A 25285-nucleotide genomic window follows, 5' to 3' on the forward strand; every position below is an offset into this window, starting at 1 on the left:
GATTCTAAAACTCTAACACGAAGAAAGGAAATATTTCCTGTAAGGATTTTCTATGAGATTAGTTTTTTATGTATTCTGAAAATTACTTTTTGATTTGATTTGTGGAACAAGAGATAGTCAGCGGGAGGTAAATTTCAAATCCTACCTTTCACTGAAAAACTAAATCACCTAATCTATAAATTTTTGAATTTAGAAGTCCTAAATTATCAATTTTCATTTTCCGAAAACCAGATTGATAATCTATTGCGCTAACATGAGAAAACTCACCTCGCGATCAAAAACACAATCGATTCGAATACCCCATTTTTGGTTCTAAATTCTAACAATTATTGATCCCATTGCATTTACCGTCTTCGAGATCTCATAATCTTTCCGAAATCTTGCCACCTTCAACTAACAGAGAACATCGTTATAATATACTTCTATAAATACTATACAATCACCTTTTTATCTAATTTACAAGATAATTTACTGCTTACTCTTTGTTCCATCATTGTTAAGACGTCAACATACTCTGGGATTCGGGAGGGAGAAAAACCCAATGTTTTTATGCTTAATATAAAAGAAATGCGTGAGATGAATAATTTGTAAATACTGTAATGTTTTTAAGGCGTTTTAAATGTGAAATTAATCGATCCTGCTCACTCCCTTGTGAGAGTATGCGCATATGTTCCGTATAACTAACCACGAAATTAAATGTTATTAATTAAGGAAAAACTTTATTCGCGGGAGACACAATCTATTGATTGAGAAACTGTTTTTAAGAAAATTAAATATTCTAAGGAATCTGACCAAGTTAATCAGCTAAAGTATATAATTATTATTATAACTTTTTTGTAAATTCATATCTATATTTAAATACTGTACTTACTAATTTCCCATTTAACGTTTTTCATAATTACTGAATTTTATTTTTAAATACTCATATATATATATATATCTCAATGAGCACGTGTAGTATGAAACTATAATAAATCACAATCACTGAAGCATAAAATAACAATATCATTAAATACAGGTGTTTAAATGTAACTGCGATAGACAATAGAAGATATAAAATTATTTGTAAATAATTTTATTTCTTCGAAATTAGACTTTATCGACTAATAATGGTCCTATACGGGGTTATTTTCACTGCTACCTGTCGAACTTTCGTGCTAAATAGAGCTTTAGCAACCCACCTTAACGAAACTATAGATTTTTAATTAAAGTAGGCCAAACAAATCTTGCATAGTTTTATATAAAATGCAATCTTTCATTTAAAAATTATCTCTTTTTTTGAAAATAATCTTAAATTTTAACATTAAAAACAAAATTATTATTTTATTATTGAAAATTAAATTATCAAAAATCGCGGTATTAATTCTAAGTTGAACAAGACTTTTGCCCTAATTACGAAAATGTTTCTATCTTTGCCAACAGAAGTAAGTGCAAATAAGATAAAATTCTATGCCCTTTCTAATCATAAGAAAAATGTAAATTTAAATTGTTGATATTTTATTAAATATTTCGTTAAATATAATTAACCCAGCAGTGGCCGAGTAGATAAAACCAGAGTTAACTTAGAAATAGGGGGATATTGGGTAGGTTTCTATATGCAGTTATCATGCCACTTTTAAATGCAAATTAAGACTTAATTAATTGCTTTTCTTATGTAAATTATTAATTAAAATAACTATTGTTGTAGCCTAGTGCTATTTTAAGAAACAATAATAAGGTCTTATTTAATTCACAAAAAATGTAGACAAGAATAATTAGGTTAAGTGGCAAGTAATATGGCGATATACTGTTTACAAACATAACTTTACATGATTTTTCTGCGGAAATTTAATTATAGGTTTAAGTGTGCCGTGAGATAAAAGAAGTGCTGAAAAACACTGTTTTAGATGGTCATGCCAAGACGGTAAGGGATACAGAGAGGTAAGTCCCTCTCTGGGTCCCGAGCTCGAATTCAGCCAAAAATTCCCAGAAATTTTTTGGGAATGGTCTGTTTCTGATATGTCGGTCTCCCTCCTTTACCATCTTTCCCAGGGGTAGTCAACAGTTTTTGCCCCCGGGCCGAATTGGAAAGAAAACTTTTTTCACGGGCTGAACCAGAGGCTGCCCTAGGAAGATTTTGAGATGGTGCGAGATCTCATTGTGGTGTCACCCCGTAGAGACTAAATTGTACATAGAGATTACAGATACATTTTTCGCATTATCAACATTCTACGCTGTACTTAAGTGATTTGTAATGGAGCGTTAAATGTAAACACACAGTGAGTTGTTGACTTTTTTTTAGGCGTCAGAATTTTTCGTCGAGATATTCGGCTTAAGTAGCTAATATTGAAAGATTATTCGCGGGCCGCATAAGTTTATTAGACGGGTCGGATCCGGGCCGCGTGCCGTATGTTGGCCATGCCTGATCTTGCCCATTGTCGACCTGGCCGAAACTATAATGATTAAATGACTCTCTTAATATCCACAGGGCGAAAAGAGTAAAAAAAAAAAAAAAACAAAACGTAGACAAGCGGATGACCGAGCGGTTAAAATGGCAATTACCGCTCTGGGGACTCCAGATCAAATTTGGACGGGCAGAAAATCTCCAGGAATTTTTCGGGATTGGTATAACCGATTATGTCGGGCCGATCCCTCATCATCCGGCCGTCCCACTGTGGATCTGTCAGAACCAAAACGGGCCTGCTAAAAAACAGCACTCGTAGGCCCTCAGAGGAAGGAAAGCGTTTTTATTTTACTCTTTCCGCCCTATGGACACTAAGAGGATCTCTTTTAACAAGCCCATTATGGGTTCGGCCAGGCCCACAAACGAGCGGCCGGGTGATGATGAACGGGGCCCGACATATCCGGACGGACCACCCCCGAAAAATTCTTGGAGTTTTTTCGACCCGTCCGGATCCGATCTCGGGTCCCAGAGCGGTAGTCTGCGACCTTGACCTCTCGGCCATCTGGCCGGAAAGAGTTAAAAATAAGAGTGAAATATGAAAAATTTTTCCAATTATAAATTAATACTTTAATATTATTATTTCAACTCATAAAATAAATCAATAAAAATCATTACTAACTTTAATAAATTCATAAATTAATTTTATACTTACAAATATATTTAATTCGTTAATTTCGATTTCAGCCACAATAGCGCTGCGAACGCTTATAACTTGGCGCATGTAGTAAAAAAAAGTGATGATTATTTCCCGGGCTTGAGTTCTGTCATGGATATTTATTACAGTAATCTTTGAGAGAGTTTAGTGGAAGCAAAATGGATGACGATATAGATTACGAAGACGAACGGGGATGGGATGAAGATGGCGACGGTCTCGTTGAACACGAAGCAGAGGTAATAGTAAATAATAATTATAAACATTAATTAAATATGAGTGTTACCGGTGCTGTTAACTTGTGTACAGTACATAACTTCTGTACTTAGGAATCTTGCATGTTATCGCAATGTTTAAGAACTTTATTTGTCATATTTTAATTTACATTAAATTCAGAATTGTCAGGATTCCATAAAAATGCTTTGTTTTCGCCTCAATGCTTGTACTGACATTCGAATGTTGCATATGATCATTCATATTAGGAAGAATCTGATTACAAACTTTGTTTCAAATTGAAAGAGTATTTTTTTTAATGATTTAACGATGTTAAAATGATAATAAAATCTTTCTTGGATGTTTATATGTTTATTTAGATATGTTATATGTTCATGATGTTTAGATTGTTAAGATCAGACATATATTCAGATTCATTTATATGTTGTTTCAGAAAAATTACCACTCAGCAGTGAGCGACAAATATATTCATCAAGGGCGATCGTGTGGCAATGGTGAAGGATGAATATATAAGTCAAATTCTTTTGGGGGTATTGCCAAAAACTAGCCTAAGACTATCGCAAAAAAAAATTCACATAAAAAATGAATTATGTAACAATAAAAAAAGACTTTTCTTTACTAGACATAACTGTTTACAAAATCTTTTTCTAAAACAGTAATGAGAAAAAACACGTGGAAAAATACTCTAAAAATTTTGCACATTTATTCTCCACCACTAAGGGGTACCATACCTGACTATTCTACTGTTGAAAGGTTAAAATGTTTAATTTGCATTCACAATCAATTGTATAGATAATTACATTGTCATATTAATTAGTTCAGTTTTGTAAGTTATTTTGCTGTCAAAGTGATATTAGAAAGTTATTATAATTATATCAAAACATCTTTTGTTAAGATGTTTTAATAATTTTTTTATTTAATAGATATTTTCAAGCTGGTGGAAATCCTGAACAAGTGGTAGATCTACTATCAGAAAATTATCATGCTATTGCTCAGACAGCTAATTTATTAGCAGAATGGTTAATTATGGCTGGTATGTTTAAANAATCAAAATATATAAAAATATTTATAACAATGTCTGAAATGTTATCAATTTATCACACCTAAGTACTCAATGAAAACTAAATGTAGTTAAAAACAAAAAATTGCATCTAAAATATTACAGTAGAAGCTGTTCTTCAGGTTAAGCCTTAATCCTTTCCCTCTCCCCTGCGGGGGAATTTCGAAAAATCCCTTCTTAGTGTGTGTTTTCCCCCTAACTGTGTACAAAATTTCACCTCTTTAGGTTCAGTGGTTTGCTCTGGGCGATGACGAAGCAATCAGTCAATCACTCAATCAGGTCAAGTAATTTTATATATTTAGATTATTTAAACAAATGATTGAAAATTCAGTATCATTAAGGGTTAAATCCAGAATAATAAATATTAAATTCTAATTTACTGCTTAAATTTATTTATCTTCAAACTGTAAAAGGAAAATAATTGCTTAATTTCGTAACTGCATTCTATCAAAAATTTTTCATTTATGAAATTATTTTGTTTCTTCAGTAATACAGAATATTTTCTAAAAAATAGATTTGATTGCTTTAAAAAAATTACAATTAAATTGAATGACTATCTACAGGGTGATTCAAAAATGACTTTACAACTTTGAAGCAAACAGAATATTAATTAGATTTACAAAACTGGTTGAGGCATTAATTTATAGCAAAACACCAAGTTTTACTTCAAGTAGACATTTTGGTTCAGTGTGAGTACCATTAGTGATATGGCAGACATCTCACCTGAATTCAGTTCCTTGCCAAACTCAAAGTAAACATACCTGTTGTCACTTCAGTAACTGCACAGTGATTTAAGTTTTGAACTTGGTGAGATTTGGAGGCAAGTGGCATAAACAGTAGACCTTTAATGAAATCCCAGAAGAAAAAATCAAGAGGTGTCAAATTCTTTGAAAATGCTGAAAATCATGCTGAAAATGTAGGTGTTCTTCTGTGTCATCAGTCTTGTCTTCCTTAATTCAATATAACATATGCAAAATTTCTGAATAGCCACCTTATCTGCATCAGTAACTTTTACAGCATTGCATATTTGTATGGTTTTAAGTACAAACATTAAGTACCTGTACAAATCAATACAACATACCTCTTATAAAAATGGCATTTCAAAACCAACTAAATGATTGGTTTAACAATTGAATCATTACTACATTAAATTAATGGTTGGTTTTGAAATGCATATTTACAATACTTGTTACATTGATTTCCTAGGACTATGAATGATGCTCACTCTTGTTTCACGACAGAATTTGAAATACAGATTTATCATGGTAAATTGAACAATCAATAGCAACAAAATATTTCTTTCTAATTATGTAAACTAGTTGATACGTGTAATATCAACACGTATCAACTAAATAAAAACTTGATGATAAAGATTGCCAAGTGCCTGAAAATAAATACGATAATAATTTGTGTTTGAATTACTATATGTAAACTATATTAATAAAATATTTCTTATTTAGAAGTTTTTACGAGCTGCATTTTCCATCAGAGATTCGAAAAAAGCCTGAAGAAGAACCGTTATAGGGGTTCGAAAACGTTAGATTAATAAAATCTTTCTTGGATGTTTATATGTTTATTTAGATATGTTATATGTTCATGATGTTTAGATTGTTAAGATCAGACATATATTCAGATTCATTTATATGTTGTTTCAGAAAAATTACCACTCAGCAGTGAGCGACAAATATATTCATCAAGGGCGATCGTGTGGCAATGGTGAAGGATGAATATATAAGTCAAATTCTTTTGGGGGTATTGCCAAAAACTAGCCTAAGACTATCGCAAAAAAAAATTCACATAAAAAATGAATTATGTAACAATAAAAAAAGACTTTTCTTTACTAGACATAACTGTTTACAAAATCTTTTTCTAAAACAGTAATGAGAAAAAACACGTGGAAAAATACTCTAAAAATTTTGCACATTTATTCTCCACCACTAAGGGGTACCATACCTGACTATTCTACTGTTGAAAGGTTAAAATGTTTAATTTGCATTCACAATCAATTGTATAGATAATTACATTGTCATATTAATTAGTTCAGTTTTGTAAGTTATTTTGCTGTCAAAGTGATATTAGAAAGTTATTATAATTATATCAAAACATCTTTTGTTAAGATGTTTTAATAATTTTTTTATTTAATAGATATTTTCAAGCTGGTGGAAATCCTGAACAAGTGGTAGATCTACTATCAGAAAATTATCATGCTATTGCTCAGACAGCTAATTTATTAGCAGAATGGTTAATTATGGCTGGTATGTTTAAAATTCTATGATGAAATTATAACAGAAGCATATTTTATATTAAATTTAATGTATAATTTTGTATATTATTTTATTACTCAAATTTTTTCCATACAATAGATTTGAAATCAAATTAATTAAAAATATATATATATATATAATTAGAGTAAATTTTGAAATATCTTTTAAATAATGCTAAATAAAATGAATATTTAAAAAATGCAAATTTTAAAACAAAATTTAGAAAATGCAAATGAAAATCAGTTATCTAAATATTTTCATTTATTTATTTCAATATATTTATTAGGAATAACTTCCATATTTACTGTATTGACTTTTTGTTTGAGACAAACTGGTCATTAAAATAAATTTATTAGTTTTGTAATTTGATTAAGGAAATTTTTAATGAATAATATATAATATATAATTACTTATAAGAGATTTAACTATTCTGATGTGTATTTAAAATAAATTTTAGGATATTAAATTTAAAAATTCAAATAATATATTATATTACTTTAATTACTAATTTTTAACAAGTGACAGTTGTTATTTTAACCAATTAATTGAAAATAAAATATTGTAATTTTAATGTAGTGAAAAATAAGTTTTATATGTGAAATTAATTTTTAAAATACTATACAACTGTATTATTTGTTTTATTAAAAATATATATATTTATTGAAATTAAAAATATGTTTAATTTTTAATGATATAATCATTTTAATATTTCAATATTTAGGCATGAAAATATCTGAAGTACAAGCATTAGTTGAAGATCATTTAAAACAGATGATCATTAAACACTTTGATCCAAAAAAAGCTGACTCTATATTTACAGATGAGGGTGAAGTAAGTATAATAAATTTTTATTTTCTATTTTATAAGTTATAAAGTTCCTTAAAATGATGAAGTTTCCATAATTCCAGTAGCTTTTTTAAGGTTACAATTTAGTTCTACAGATATACAATTTTAAAGAATTGTGACAAATGTCAGTTTAAGTTTTATTATTATTATGTAAATATTTAAAAATTATAATACAAAAAAAATTCAAATGTATCTCAGTATAATATATATAATTTTACTATTGAAATTAGACAGAATAAAGAAAATCTAAATTTTATTTGCAATTTGAAGTTATTGATTCTGTAGAATTGAATTTGTCTTTTCATCCTTAACTTGTTATACAATACAAAAATGAAAGCAATTTAGATTAATGTTTTCAAAATGACAATGTTTTTGAATGTTGAGAAATTTGTTTAATTAATTCATTTTCTTCCTTTATTCAGTTTCATATGAATCTGACAGAATTGAATAAAGAAATCTTGAAAAAAAAATATCATTCTGTTTGAGTCAAAATTCAGTTTATTCTAATTACATTTTTTTAAGGTATTTCCCACCTCATTATCAGATTGAACATTAACCCTAAACATATTTAAATGTAGTGCATATTAATAAATCTGTATAATGTGAACATAAAATTTCTAAAAACTTTTTGTTCCATCTTAAAATTCCATTTTTTAAAAAGAAGAAAATTTAATTTCTTCTTTTTAAAATTTGCATAAAATCAAAATGTTTCACTAATAATAAAATACCATCCATATTACAATACTGCACAAAAATGAAATTTGCTAAGATTAATTAATACAGATTTAGTATGATGTTTAATTTGCTTTAATTGATAGAGATTAGCACTCAACCTCTAATTTGAATGGTAATTCATGTTAATTTAAGTTAATCTATTTTAATTAACTGATATAAACTGGATTTGTTATTTTGAATAATGAATTTTAAATTCACAGTTATTTCATGTTACCAAAAAACATTTATCTTTTTATTTCTTGGATGACATTCATTGCAATAGTCATAAGTTTTAAAAATTGTAAAGCAAATCATTTTAATTATCATTTAATAAAGATATTGATTTATTTAAGACAATATTTTTGGATCTTTTACATGAATATTTAATCACAGATTATAATTTTATTTTTAATATTTTTACAAAGTGATATACATTTCATAGTTGATTTTATTTTGCTACTGCTCAGTTTCAATAAACATTGTTCAATTTTTTCAAATTATAATCATCGTTTATATACACAATTCTTATAGTAACTTATACAGAATTCATCTTGTAATATTTTATATATGTGTAAGCAGAAGCAAGAAGCCTCTTTATTAATTAAATTCTTAATTAAACTATTAAGACATTTCAAAAACGAAAAAATATAATGATAATAATAATAATTTAAGTACTTCTAAAACTATCATTCTATGAGGAAATAGAAAGTATATTAATAATTTAAAAATATTATATTAGATATAAATAAATCTTTCTATATCTTTTTAATAGTGATTTTCTAATAATTTAATAATAACTAAATAAAAATTAACTTTTTATTAAAATTTTTTATTCAAAGATTAACTGGTATAATCTTTTATTTAGGTTTAAATATGTTTATGTGGAGGGTTTTTCTTTTTATTCAAAATACTAAAACCTCTGGAACAAGTTCATTTTGAAATCAACTTGTTTCAGAGGACATTTGAGCTTTTGTTCTTTTTAAATTGAAATTTCTTTTTTCTGAAGATGATTGTTTAAGACAACTAAAAACATTTGAAAATTAAAATTGTACTGCATTTTAAAGGTTTGAGTAGTAGACTATGACAAGTGCAGTTTTCAGAGAACAACAATCTGATTGTAATATAACATTTTCTTTCATTAATATCTTCAAATAAAAGAAAATTTAATTGTAAAATATCTTCAATAAACAAGAACTATTTTTTTTCTTGTGTTAATATTATTTCTCATGCAAAATTCTGAGCAAGTAGTGCAACAATCTTCAGTTGTATTCTGTTTCAGTGTATTGTATATATTGCAACTATACATCATAATGTTCTCTTTAATGATCATTAAGTAGAGAGGAGGGTTGGTTGAGGGAATAAGGCAATGCAACACACAGATGATCTTCCAATGAGTGGTGTGCCTCTCAAGATGACTTTTTAAGGGAAAATGGCCCCTATTTAGGTGTTAGACAAATGATGATAATCCAGAAAATATCATATGGCTAACCTACCAACCAACTACCAGCATTCAGTGGTTTTATCCACTCAGCAACTGGTGGACCTCATTAAGTAGAATCTTCTTAAACTATTTGCACAACCCAAGTACCTTTTTCTTTAAAGTTGATTTTTTACTTAAAAATTCCTTTTTCTACAAAGATTTCTATCATTATTCGCATCTCTAGTTTTATTTTGCAGAATTTACTTGAGTTTGTTTAATGCTGTTTCTACAACTATTTGTTTTCATTAGCTGTAAGGTTATATCTGTTAGTTAATCCTTTTTTGTTTTCTTTAAAAAATCAAATAGGAACACTAATAAATCTTAGAAAAAGAGACATTTTGGAATCCATAATAATGGTATGTAAGAAAACTAGTTCAATTTACAGTCCTTAAAAACAAATTTGTTGTAATTTGTGAATATTCTTAATGATAACTTCAGATGAGAAACATAGAACATCAACAAAGCAAAACAAAATATTCATTTTATTCAAATAATAACTACCTTCAAGTAATAATCACAACTTGCCCTTAATGCTTGAAATAATAACCCCCTCTCAAATAGTAGCTGCATCTACTATTTGAGTATTTCTGAAAACTTAGAGAAACAATGTAAAATTAATAAATACCATAAACTACAATAAGTAGATACCATACTTATTTAGCCATTCTTAACTGAAAATGAAATATGTAAAACAATTAATATACAGTAGGTGTATTTTTATTTTCTTATTACTGGTATGTATTTGTATCTTAATAATGAGTGTTACACTCATTATTAAGATACAAATTACTATTCCAAGTATAATAAAAAAAAAATGAACAAAACCAACCTTATATATTGTATATAAAACATAATGTAGCTCATTTTTATATATTTACTATAATTATATATCAATAAATGTATTTACTAGTATCAATTAATGGTTTTTAACTTATTTTAATATAGACACCAGCTTGGTTAACAGAAATGATTGAACATCCAACTTGGCGATCCCTGATATATAGATTGGCAGAAGATTATCCAGAATGCCTCATGCTAAATTTTACAATCAAAGTAAGTTTTAAGCTTATCATGTTGATAATTATAAGATTTAGTAAATGAACAGTATTTGTGATTTTTATAAAATATGATGGTAATTTCGAATTTTGCATTCTTAGAATGAATTTGTCAAATTTTAGTAGAGAATAATTAGGTATCATAATAAGATAAATTATAAGATAGAATTTATCTTTTGAAGATTCAAACAATTTTAATTTCCTAACATTAATCATTGGATTTTGTTTATCATTTAATTTAATATGATATAAAGTTTTTTAAAACATTTTTCTATATAGTACAGCAAAGGAAAACATAAAGATTGATTTATTTTATTTTTTTAAAAAGATGAAAATTAAATTGTAAGTTTAGATATTTCAAAAAACAGAAAAATTTTAGTCATAATTATTAATAAAATTTTGTTGAAATGAATTTATTTTTTAAATTCACCTTGATAAATACTAAAGTAAATGTACCAAGTTAGACTTAAATTAAACATATTCTAAAACTTTTAGCTGTATATGTTTATAACTGAATTGAAAAATTAATCATAATTTAGTGATTAGAACAAGTTAATATGTTATAATAGACATTGGTATTATCTAGTAAAACATCTAAAAGACAAATTTTATAATATAGAAAGTGTGGGAAAAAATTTGGGGAGGGGTTGGAAACATAGATTAAAACTGTATTTTCAACTATCACATGCTGACATTTATTATCTTAATTTTTCAGTAATTATCTTTATTACTTAAAATTGTTTTATAGCAAGAATTCCAGTAGCAAAACATTTAAAAAATATTTAATTGTATTTAAATATTTAACTGTATTAAAAATAATTACTTGTATTTTAAAATATTCATAATATATTTTGTTATTTTTTTACAATGTTTGATTGATTGTCAGTTAGCTATTTTGTGTAAATAGAAATTATGATATTTTAGCATATTCTTAGTTATAAGATGAAAAAAATGGTCAATTTTTTGTATTTTATTTTATTTAAATGATCAATTTAATAACTATTAACTGAATCATATTACCTTTTTATAACTATTATTGTTGTTATAAATTATTAAAAATTTTAAATATGGAAAGTGGCTAAAGTTTATTATTAATTATATTATACACAAAATACACACATAATTTAGATTTTCTTACTTAAGAAATATTTAATGTTAACATTTTTGTATTTTTCTAGTTAATATCAGATGCTGGATTTCAAGGTGAAATAACAAGTATATCTACAGCCTCACAACAGCTAGAAGTGTTTTCTCGTATATTAAAAACATCTATATCAAATTTTCTAGAAGGTGGAGAAGAAGAAATGGATAAAAATCTTTCAGAGTTTACTGTATGAAATTTAGTAAAATATTGGAATTTTTTTCATAACAAATAAATAAAATTTTAAAGATATTATTATAAGGAATAATAGGAAGTTAATAACAGTAGGCAGATTAAGATTTGAAAATACAGGGTAACCGAAATGACCGTAAACCTGAAATGACTATTGAACAAACAAATGTTCAATAGTCATTTCAGTATTGTTACAGTCACACTTGAGTAATAACATTTAATGTATGAGGGTGGTTTTTTTTTAATCTCTGATGGTCCATAAAATAAAGACAGGTGTAAATAACAAAATGAATTTATTACCAAAAGTTAGGTACAAACATGGTTACTTTTTGACATAATCACCATGAAGATTGACACATTTGTCATATCTGTGGACAAGCTTTGCAATCCCCTTTTCATAGAATGTTGCCGCCGGTGGCTCAAGATGGGCCTTAACGTTGTTTTGAAGATCATCATTAGTCTCGAACCTCTGCCCTCCTAGCCATTTTTTCAGTTCAGGAAAGAGGTGGAAGTACACAATAAAGATGTGTGAAGATTACACTTTTCAGACTTCCACCCAGCTTTGAACTTTTTATTTAAGCACTCAGCATATAGCCCTGATTTAGTGCCAAGTGACTTTCCACCTCCATGTTGAAAAGTAATCATGTTTGTAACTAATTTTTGATAATAAATTCATTTTGTTATTTACAGTTACCTTTGTTTTATGGACCATCGGAAGTTGAAAAAATACTGCTCTTGTATAACATACCTTGGATGACTGCTTCATCATAAAATAATAAACCATTGTTTGTTCCATGCTCATTCATTTTATATGGAGATATTTCACATAATAAGTGTTTAGTCTTGATTGAATCACTCTGTATATTATGAAGCTCAGTTGCTATATAAAAATTGATAATTTTCGATTGGAAGTAATCATTATTTGTTTGAGAATATTGAGGATTTATATTTATTAGTTTCTTGTTTTTCTAGTTTTATTATACTAGCAATCTTTTTCAGTATTTCTTTATAGAAAAACTAGAAGAAAAAAAGCTGAAAAAAATCAGTCAAACTGAAACAAGTTTAGCATAAGATCAATACAATTTGGAATGGTTAATTTATATAAAATTAATCATTTAAATATTTTTTGACAATGTTGTTGCATTTAATCATACATATTTTTATTGTTTTTTAATGTTAAAAAATTATCATCAAATATTGTTTAATTTATAACATTCAAAATATAACTCTGCACATTATTAAATGGATGCATCATCATGATGATTTTATTTTTTTTTTTAGTTTTATTGTATTTATACTGTTTGTGCAGTATTATAGATATGAAAAACACTGATTGCTTTGGATGTACAGAGCGTTTTAAAGATAGAAATGCAGAACATTAATTAAGATAGAAGTACAACAAAAAGTTTTTAGAAAAGAAATGTTTAAAGAAGAACATGAGACATTACATTTTAACATGATGACATGATTAAGAATACTTTGAAAATTATTCATTTTATTTATTATATTTTTCAAATGTTTTAAACTGCTTTTGCAAACTAATTTACTGTTTAACAAACTTTTGACAATATATTATTATTAAATAGTTTGGAAAATTAAATAAAAAAGTAGTGATAAAAATTATTTAAATGTTTAGTTAAATTAAAATAATACATTAACTTGTTTTATATATACCTGTATTAAGTATATATAAGATTTCCTAGAATTCCATATAAAATAGGTATTTATAATATTCAGTTATGTTTAATATTATTGAAAATTAAGTGTTTTTGTGTTATAGATAAATCTTGTTGTGAATTAATAATTTTTAATATTTTATATTATACCAATGAATTTTAAACTAGAAAATCTAAAATTACATTTTTTTAGTTTTGAAATTAAAAAAATAATATTAATAACTGAATTTTTTCTGTAACTAATTGAAAATTAAATATAGGATTATAAACTAAAATATAAAAGTCTGTAAATGCTATAAAAAGTCTATAAATAGTTTTTGTATCACATATTTTATTTCAGAAAATGGTCTGTCATGGTGAACATACATATCTGTACAGTCAAACTTTATTGCATCTTTTAGCACAAGAACCTCGTGGGGGTTTTAATATCAAACGTCTTTCACAGGAAATCAGTAAATATGCTCAACAAGTGTAAGTTATTTAGTGATTTCAGTAAAGATCTTTATAGGATTTTCACTGTAATTTTAATAAAAAATCTCAGAATATCAAAACAGTAATTATAAGCATTCTTACAAATTAACTTTAAAGAAATATTATAATTTTACAATTTTTACAAAATCTTAAGTGTGTTTATGTTTAAATGCTAAAATAGCAAATGTGTAGAAATTATTATGGAATGAACTGTAAGTTTTTTCAAAACACAAAAATGTTTGCACAGTTATTTGTTTTGATATCAAAAGTAACAGTATAATAAATAAATAAATATATATATTCAGATANTACAATTTTTCAAATTGCAGCCCAATTATTCTTTAAATATATATAAATTATAACTTTAAATACTGGTTTTTGTTGTAATAATTTATCTAACATTGATATTCTTTAAAAATGACTCTATTTTTTAAATTAATAAAGACCTGAAGTGCCAAAAAAATTAGTAGTAGCAGAATATTGTAAGTTTCTTACCTCCTTTTTTTAATACAGAGGGCATGATGCAACTCCAATTACAATGGCTCTCAATGGAGCAGCTGCTTTTCCCAGAGCTTGTCAAGCACTTTCAGCAATGTTAGCAAAAAATGCATTAAATCCAGCCGATATAACTGTGGTTAGTATTAAAAGACACTACCTTATTTAAAATTAACTATAAATTATTTTTAGAACATTAAATTAACATTTTTGTTATTAGTTATCCAAGATGTATCAATCTCCAGAACCTCCACCTGTTGAATTATTACGAGTGCCACAATTTCTAGGTAGGTTTATAATTTAAATAGTTCATTTAATTGTGTTAAAATATATTCATATTTATACTTTTTAAATACAGTTGCAAATATTTTTAATATTAATAGCATAAACATAAAAATATTGAAAATATTTTAAAATAACTTGCACTTTTCTTTACCAAAACTTCATCATTGTATACTTATATATATATTGAGAATATTGTTTTGAAGTAATATGAACAAATCTGATTACACTAACGAAAAAAACTTGGCATATTTTTAAATGATTAAAATTTTATTTGAAATGATGCTTTACAATTACAAATATTATTTTATATAAAATTCATAAAAGATATTTTTAATAGAATAATTTAATATTGAATTGTTGGGAAATGAGAAAGCCATATGACAATAACAGTTTATTAAATTCTGTTTTTAAATTTAAAGTTGATATATTATTAAATTACAATGGATTACATTTCTAAACTAATAAAAATTTTCTTATATTTTTAATGAAAATTAAAAAGAGAATAAAATAGTTAATACTAAAAACTTTTATTAATTTATAATATTTAATTAAATTTTAAAATGCACGAAAAAATAAAATAATAAATTGTTTCCAGGAAAACATTATAAAAAATTCAGTTAAACAGATTTTTCAATTTAAAGATAATTTAAATTTTTTAGAGATATTACAATATTTTTTAATACAGTATTAACTAATAATAAACTAATTTTTAAATCTAAAACTGGATGATAAATTTAGAAAATTAAAATTTAATATTTAATCTGTTAATTTAAAATATAAAATTAAAAATGAAAATAAAATTACAAAATAATACTTTATTTTTAATTTTATATTTTAAATTAACAGATTAAATATTAAATTTTATTTTCATTTCTAATAAATGTATTTAAAATGAAATTGTTGTTACTAAACTACAACAATAATTTTTTAAAAATCTAATTGTAGCACAAAAAGAAATAGCAGATAATTACAATTTTTTACATAACATGATTTATTAAGTGCTCCACTCAATTAAAAGCACGATACTGAAAACAAAAAACAAATAGCATACAAGTGTGAATTTACAAAAAGGAAAGAAATTAATATATAAAATTTGCTTACATATTATGTGTACAAGGTGATAAAACTGGAAATTAAGTAACGTTTTTTTCTTCAAATATTTTTAAGATAACAACAAAAATATTTATGATGAAATTTATGAATTGGAGAGAAGACCAGCTAAAGTTCAAGCAACTAATGATTAGTTCTAAAGTAAATTGTCATATTCATATTTAGTACAATCATACATTGTATTCAGTTGTTTCTAGACAGGTTACAGGGGCAAAAGTGCATATATATAAATATGAATTTAAATTATAAGCTACAAAAATTTCTGAGGAGTTGCTTGCCTACATTCAACTCTTGTTTCTTAGAGCAATAGGTTGATGATGCATTAATGATCCTAACCATCATGCCATCAGATCATTATTATTAAAAACATTTTTCTAAGTATGTTAAGTATATTATTAAAAACATTATTCTAAGTATGTTACAATAACATACTTAGAAAAATTAGTGATCATGAACCTATAAATTCACTTTATTTGCATTAATGCTCAAGAACCATTTCTTATTTTGATGAATAATCATTATTTTAGTCCAGCTTTTTAGGACAGTTTTTTACAAGAATTAAACAATGTTGATTTTCTTTAATCATTTATTTGCTTCAAGAAATTAAAAAGCCATACTAGATAAATGAAGAAAATTTTACTAACTGCAATCTTAGAAGTTTGAACAAATTGGCTACTTTTATTCTTCATAAAATAACTATTAATAGAAATCCATGTAATAATAATCAATTATTTATTGTGATATCGTCACAATGCTGGGCTGCAATTTTTAATCATATTTTTAATTTATTTAATTTAAAATATATGCTATCCACCTCAAAGTAGTAGTGTCTTACCCCTGTACATCATACTTTTCCTTTAACAATGTAGTCATGATGGTTATCTATCTAACTCCTTTCAGGAAAAAATTTTTGAATTGAAATAATATGACTTCAGGTTTTTTATTGGAAGTTCTTATATAGTTATATAGTACTAGTATTATAGTTAATCGGATCCTGCTATCCTAAGCTTTCTGTACCTTTTCTTGGATTTTGTTTAACTCTGTTCTTAAGATTGAGGAAAAACAGACAGATAGACGACAGTGGGAATTTGTAGGTTACAATTTTTCAAATTGCAGCCCAATTATTCTTTAAATATATATAAATTATAACTTTAAATACTGGTTTTTGTTGTAATAATTTATCTAACATTGATATTCTTTAAAAATGACTCTATTTTTTAAATTAATAAAGACCTGAAGTGCCAAAAAAATTAGTAGTAGCAGAATATTGTAAGTTTCTTACCTCCTTTTTACAGAAAAAAAATATCTACGGCTTATATGTTTTAATAAGCCACAGGCTTGACTGTTGATTGTGTAGTAAACCAGCAGATATAGTAATGCGACATGATTTGTCACTCTTTCGCCTTTGATTGAGAACAGATAGTACATGCAAGAAATATTGACATTCCGTTTCCAAGATGGCCACCACTTTTGGATTTTTATGTAGCAGATTTTCAAGAATTATAAACAGACTGCTTTACATGCTTGTAATCACTGAACAACAGACAACATTAAGACATATTTGTTTTATTTCAATGCTGGTGTCTGTTGATTTATCAACCAGTGGAATGTACAGCAAACACTCAATTTCATGAGGTTCAATAGTCATTGACCTAAATGTGTATTATTGCTTACACCTGGACAATATACAATGCACCTGCACTTTGCCTAGGCTAAATGACATTGACACTAAACTGTGGATTATTTGTTATGTTGTGGACTAGTGTTATGTTGTGGGTCAGATGAGTGCCATTTTTAGGTTTTTTGAGCAGATGGCAGGATATGTGTTTGAAGGGGACTGCACAAAGCTATGGACCCTCATGCTAGCAAGGAGTCATACAAGGTAATGGTAAGTGTTTAATGGTATGAAGTGTTTTCTGTCAAAACTCACTTAGATCCTTATATTAGTGAAGTCTGTCTTTACAAGTTTCCATTACACGTTTGCATACCACACTGGGATAATAATAAAATAAGACTCTCTACAACCAATAACAGGTGAGAGTACAAGTTTCTATTACACAAACATTGTTGCTGATCATCTCCAACTCTTTATACTCACTCATTCCTTAGTGCAAATAGGTTGTTTCAGCAAGATGATGCCAGTCTACATTATGCATGGATGATATAGACCAGTTCATGGTTCTAATGACTTTCTGAATTGGCCCCCATACTCTCTAGAATTGAGTCCAATTGAATGCCTTTGGGAGATAGAGTGATCTGTATGGTGCCCATTCACACTTGGTATCATCTCTAGCCAACATTATGGAATTATGGATTGCCATCCAATATAGCTGGATGACTATATCCACACATTTGTTTCAGCATCTTGTCAACTCCATGCCATATCAAGTAGGTATTGTTATTAGGTTAAAAGGAGAAGCTATGCATTACTCTTGCTGTCTTATTCTTTGGCACTTCAGTTTATATAAAAGGAATTTTTCAACTATATTTTACCCAAGAAATTTCATGAATCATAATTTATTTCATATGATAAAAGAATGATTAGCTAATCTCTATGATTTTTATAACTACTCTTTAAGTTGATAGTGCTTTTATTTTAATCTAGATTGTGCTGATTTTCTGATATTTTTATAATTATTTGTTTTCAATTTATAAGTTATTCTATATGTTCATTACTTAGATGAAACTTTAGTATATCTAGTTAAGCAAAGATTTATATTGTAGCTAATTAGATACAGAATATTGCATAATTCAGTTAAGTACTCATACTATAATTTATTAAATTGAATCAATGAATTTAATCAGTTGATGTACTGAATGTTTAAAATATTTCTCATTTCTGTTAAATAGTAGATTAAAATTTGAGTGAGCAGAAATAGAAATAAAAAAATAACAAAAACTAAACTACAGATTTATTAAAATCAATAATAAAAAGTTTCCTTACAGAAATTATAAATATTTTATAATACATCTTGAAACTACATTCAGAAGTCTGTAGTAATAATGGGACTGTTACAAAACTGTTAATCATTTTTTAAACACTTTAACTTAGGAAAAGTTTAGTGTGAAAGTTTTATAACTTTTATTATAGTTTTCAGATGTAGTCTGCATTTTAAGAAAACATAGTTATTATATTTTATTTCTATGATTATATTTCCTAGTAATAATACAATTTTTCATGTTATCATCTGTGCTCATTTTATGTTAGTGAATAGAACATAGCATACAATTAAAGATCGTGACATTTTTTTTTTTGTTTGAATATTTTAGCATATTACCTTCATTGTAGGCTTTTAAGATTAATATAAAATAATAATATTAAACAAAATATTGTTTCAAATATTTGGCAGTGGAATGATGTAAATTTAAATAACAAAATANTTTTTATATCTATTTCTGTTTTTTTTTTTTTTTAATCTAATGATGTTTTGATTATAATTTTCTTCTAGAATTATAACGTGTTATATTGATTTTAGCTCAAAAATACTGTTTTTGATCAGAATTAATACGAAAAATATCGAGTTTGCCCATTTATTGTTAAATATCTATTGCATAAAAGTACAAGGATAACTAACGAAAACACAAATCTATGACTCAGCATCCTGAATGCTGGAAGGTAACTACTGGATAGCAGATGATATGTAACTTCCTTATTATTATATATACAAGGTCGTAACAATGCGATTTTTGTCACATATCAATTCATTTATTAGACAATGTTACACACAATCGAATAACTTTTAGAAATGCCGTAATTCTCTTGGAGAAATAAATTATTTTAAAATATTTTATGTATAGTATACACTACATAAATAAATAACAGAATACAAATGTTTACTCTTTATATAAAATGAATGAGAAGAACTACATATAATTTATCAAAATATTTAATTTTTGCAAATATTTTAACATTTAACTTCCTAGAATGTTATTGATCTCAATAATTTAACTTTCTTGGATTTAACCCAAGACCTAGAATTTTTTTTTTATTCTCTTTTTGGCAATGTTACATATTAAAATTAATCGAAATTACTTATTGATTTTGCGCTTTTTGATATGTATTTAATAAGCGAATAATAAAATCAAATGTTTATTAAAGTTTATTTATAAAATCAGATTTTCTATATTAATTTTAAATATGTTTTGTTTCAATTCCATTATATTTATGCATTATTTTTGAAATTTTTTGATAGATGTAAACATGAAAAACATTCAAACAAATCTACTTCTAGTTCTAAATCTATGTACATTCTGTATATTACACTTTATCAATGTATATTATATTCTATTTCTTCACAGTTCATGTAATGCTAATACATTTATAAATTTTAGTTATTATTTTAACCTTGTAACTGAAAATTTATTTTAAAATTTGCTATATTTCTTATTTGAGAACTTTATATATATATATATTTTTTTTTTTAGATTTGCTTATGGATGCTCTTTTTAAACCTGGAACTAAATTAAATCCAGAACACAAACCAAAATATATATATTTATTTGCCTATGCTGCTAGTGTTCATGAAATTTATAAAAAGGTTAGAAATCAGTTGTTAATTTAATTTAAATGTAAATCAATATGATTGTCAATTTAATGTGAACTTTAAATATTATTTTTGTTAATGTTTAGTTGTCAAATAGAAATTTCTAAATAAATATTTTTTCTTTGAATTCAGTAAAATGGTCTTTGCAGTTGATTCAAACAAAATTGTAATTTGGATATAGTTTTTAAAACAAATTTATAAAAACAAAAAAGGTTTAATGGAGAAATTAATCAAATACAGAAATTTATAAATTATGTTAAATGGAATAAATTTGTAGATACGTAAATGATAAATTATATAAATATTTAAATGCAGATTTTTAAATTTTCATTAAAGACATAAATAATTATTATTCGTAGTTGCTAAAATTATTCTTATGTGGATCCAATCCGATATTTTCTTAGCAATGACTTTCAAACTAATACATTTTGGCCATTTATCAGATCTATCTTTATTTTAAGTAATAATTATGTAAAATTTAATATTAAAATTTCATTTAAATTTAATTTAACAGAGAACAAAAATTGAATATAAAAAAACATTAGTTCTTCTTATTTAGTAGTAAAACACTAGTCAATTGAAAATATTTGTTTTAAGTAATTTTATTACATACACTATGTATTATAAAAATTTTATCTATAGTATAAAATATTGAAAATATTTTTATTAATAAATAATTATGCTATATTTTTAAAAGTAATTTTTATAGTTTTTCTCTAACAGAAATATTTTCTGAATGAATATTCTCTATTATTATTAATCTTTTATATGTAAATGCTTAGTTCAATAAATTTATTGAAATTTTCAAAATATAAATAACTATTGTATTATTTAATGGCTTGTTCTTTTAATTAACATGCTAAATCTTTATCTATTCATTTATCTTTTGTTCTCTTTATATTTCTGAATTGAAATCAGCAGTTTTAGTATTCTTTTCTTGTCTGCTGTTTGGATAGCTTCCACTTTCATGCAGTTTTTGAACTAGCACTAAATAATAATCTCATTATAATTTACTATAATTTTTTAATATGTAAGCTAAATGTAGAAAATATGAACTTAAAGTTTTTTGCTTGCAACTTTATATATAATTTTTCAGTTATTTATTAAAGAAATCCATAGTGCTGAATGGAAAAATTTTAAATAATTATAAAATTAGCAATTATTTTGAACTATCTGCTATGATGATTCAAATATTACAGTCAAGTATAATTAATTTCAAATTGAAATCTTAATTTGATATCATTTATATAATTAATTTTAAAGATAATAATTTTTATTAAAAATCTAATAACTTTTAAAAAATTTGATGATCTGATAGCATAGTTTGATATCATCTTATTCATTGGGCTTACAATTGAAATCTTGCATTAATTGTTGATACTTTCCAGCTCTCAATGGAGATTATTTGGAAATAACTTGTAATCACAAAGGCACATGGTGTTACTCAAGACAATTGTTGAAAGTTAAAATCAAATTACAAGTAGAATAAGTTACAATTAAAAAAAATTAATTTTCATTTCAATATTAGTTAGACATGAAAATTTTTTGATAGTTTAAATACTACCATTAGAATGAAAAATCATATTAAAAGATTATGTAAAAATTTATTTTGAAAAAATAACAAATTGTGCAAAAATTGATAAATCAAATAGAACTGATCAGATGCAATGTGAAATTTTATATTTAATAAATAATATAAAAACAGATAAACATACTATTAATAATAATAATTTTTACAATAATATTAATGATTATTGAACTTTATTTTCAATTGTATAATAAATTTAGCATTGCGTTTGTGTAAAACATTCAACACCTTATAATGCTGAGAAATATTTATTAACCCACAAACGTTTTATCATTTCAACAAACTATTTCATTAGGCTGAAAACGTTTGTGGGTTAATAAATATTTCTCAGAGTTATAAGGTGTTGAATGTTTTACTGTTTTAAAAGATACTGAGTTTGATATTTAATTTATTGTGTTTGTGTTTTTATTATGTTGTAAATCTATCAACATGTTTTCTTATTTTATTTTATTAGAATGTTAGGAAAAGTTTAAATAAAGATGAACTGAAAGCCACAACTCAAGCCATAGAGAAAGTACATATTATTTGCAATGAAAAGAAAGGATCTTCAGAATTAATAGCTGAGTTGAATACACTTTATCAATGTATAAGGTAAGCATTTAATTATATTGAAATAGAGTATTAATATAAACTTTCATTTAATTTTAATTTAAATACAAATATTTTTATTTCAGATTTCCTGTAGTTGCAATAGGAGTGGTTCAATGGGTTGATTATACTGTTTCAGAAAAAAGTTATTTTAAGTTATCTACAGAACATACACCTTTACATTTAGCCCTTTTAGATGAGGTAAATATTTTAAAAGAATAATAATTATAATAATAATACAACAATAAAAATTATTAAATACAAATTTTCAATATAAAATTAATATGCTTTAATAGTCTAAAATATTTTCAAATAAATTTAAAGTGAATTTACAAATAATATAACTATATATTTTACATAATAATTAGTTATTTAAAATGAATAAATATTACTTATAATATGCAAAAATACAAACATTCAACAATTTTCTTCTCATTATTAAATTAAAATAATTTTCAGCTTTTGGAGACTTGTAAGTCATATTCTTCTTGCATTCAATTATGCAGATAATAATCCTTTTATTTAGGTCATGCCAGTAATGAGCACTAGTTTTATGAATTAAGAGCTTTTATTGTTTAAAAACAAATACTATATACTTCATGTATTTTTCTACATAATCTCCATTTCTTTTAAAGTGAGATTAACAGAGTGGGATGAGTGTTATAATACTGCAGATAATCTTTTCCAGGACATTTATGATATCATGCATGACAAAATTTCTTTAATGTTTGCCCATGACAAATAGTATTTATGATTTTCCCATCCTTCAGAAAATCAATTGGAATGCATCCTTCTATATCTCAAAAGATGATGCTCATAAACTTTGATCTGATGGCATCAGCAGCAAATGTTATGGGCAATATCTTTCTTGGATTTTTTGCATTGGCAAATTCAGATGATGCCACTCTATACTTTGACATTTTGCCAAAGTATGGAGTTGATTTTCAAGTTTAAGATGATAAACAAGCTTTCATTGCCTGTTAAAATGAGCAAAAAGTCTTCTCCTTTATTTTGATAGTCTTATCCTTTGTTGTAATGTGATGTTTTTTGTACTGAACTTTGTGATTTTCAGTCAATAAATGCAAGATTTAGCAGGTGCAGATTTTTTCGATAGAATCAATAGTGCAACAAGCAAGCGACTTACCTGACAAATAAGTCTCATTTTTCTGTTGTTAAAGATTTACATGTAATGTGGCATGCTTATTACCATCACATGATTTAATGTTTCATATTCTCAGAATATTTCGATATGATAAATATTTTTAAATTTAGGTTGGTGAGTCATATTAAATTTCTTTTTACAAATATAGTTTTGATTTCATCTGTGAGAAGTTAGGGTTGAGACACAAGGCTTAACTCCTTTGATAGGTGTCAGGGCAGTAAGTCCTGCTCACAGGGTCAATGGATGGTGTTCTTCTAGGTAATGCGAGTGGGGGGGGTTAGTGAGGTCGTCAATAAGGTGTCAGCAATACATGAGTAAGAGCAACCATAGTTAAAATTCAACAGGGATTTAGTATAAAGTAAAACGATTACAAATGAATACAAATACTAAAGCATAATTTGAATAGATTCTAGGGATACAATTTCTGCGGTCTGATTCTCTTACACATTAACAGACCGAGAGAGAGTTTAGATAAAATCGGTTAATTATCCTACCTCATTACTAATGGTCGGTAGTGGAGTGGCGAAAGTTTGGGGAGATGAAGAGTTGATCAGTCCAGTATTCCATAAGGTAAAAAGATTTCTTGAAGAACGAATGCTCCAAAGATTGAATTCACAGCTGTTATATCCCCATCAGGGGTGGGAATTTGGTCAGGTGACTTTATGTTTTGCAGCGATGACACCTCTGAATGTGTCATCACTGGGTCAGTTAGGATGGTGGGAATTAAATAAATCAGTTAGGAGGTTTACTATTTCTTTCGATTGTTGTTATACTTTCCTCATGTAATTGTTTCAAAGTTGACATTCCCATCTATCAACAATCAGTTGCAAAAATTCCATCCCCAAAACTTTCCAGTAGGGGGGACTTGTTGAAACCCCTACTAGCAGATGGATGTTGACAGTTAAACTAATTCTGTGAAAAATGAAAGAAATAAAGAGAAGTTTCTTATAGCTTGTCTTTTTGCTAAAAATATAAAAAACCAATTTCCCGAATCTCACATGTTCATAAATCTTTTAATTTACCAGGATCATAAAATGTTTCAAGAAATTTATAAATGAATTATACTTAATAAATTTTAACTCTGTTTATAGATATAAATAGTCAAATATTTGTTTTCTCATAAATATCCATATAAATAATGAATTTTTTTCAGTAATTTTTTTGAAAAAATAATTTTTACATAAAAGTAATTTACCTTTTATAAAAATTTGTGTTCAACGATTATATAAATTAATTTTTGAATGAAAGATACTTTTTGAGTTATTTACCGTATATAAATTTAAAA

At 25.8% G+C, this 25285-nt stretch overlaps 1 protein-coding gene across 1 annotated transcript in view; it reads left to right on the forward strand.

The window, feature by feature from the left end:
- The first annotated feature begins 3256 nt into the window (after positions 1-3256).
- LOC111621839 (negative elongation factor C/D-like) overlaps positions 3257-25285 on the forward strand; it is a 39673-nt gene continuing 17644 nt past the window's right edge. The window contains exons 1-12 of the mRNA XM_023364102.1: positions 3257-3334; positions 3689-3780; positions 4253-4362; positions 7375-7484; positions 10639-10746; positions 11927-12079; positions 14098-14228; positions 14742-14862; positions 14944-15010; positions 20544-20656; positions 22705-22841; positions 22925-23039. Coding sequence (XP_023219870.1) covers positions 3257-3334; positions 3689-3780; positions 4253-4362; positions 7375-7484; positions 10639-10746; positions 11927-12079; positions 14098-14228; positions 14742-14862; positions 14944-15010; positions 20544-20656; positions 22705-22841; positions 22925-23039 — 1335 coding nt within the window. The remainder of the gene's footprint in view (positions 3335-3688; positions 3781-4252; positions 4363-7374; positions 7485-10638; positions 10747-11926; positions 12080-14097; positions 14229-14741; positions 14863-14943; positions 15011-20543; positions 20657-22704; positions 22842-22924; positions 23040-25285) is intronic.

The sequence above is a fragment of the Centruroides sculpturatus genome, unplaced genomic scaffold (genome assembly GCF_000671375.1).
Source record: "Centruroides sculpturatus isolate CEXI.00-Female unplaced genomic scaffold, Cexi_2.0 scaffold327, whole genome shotgun sequence".
Classification (NCBI taxonomy): domain Eukaryota; kingdom Metazoa; phylum Arthropoda; class Arachnida; order Scorpiones; family Buthidae; genus Centruroides; species Centruroides sculpturatus.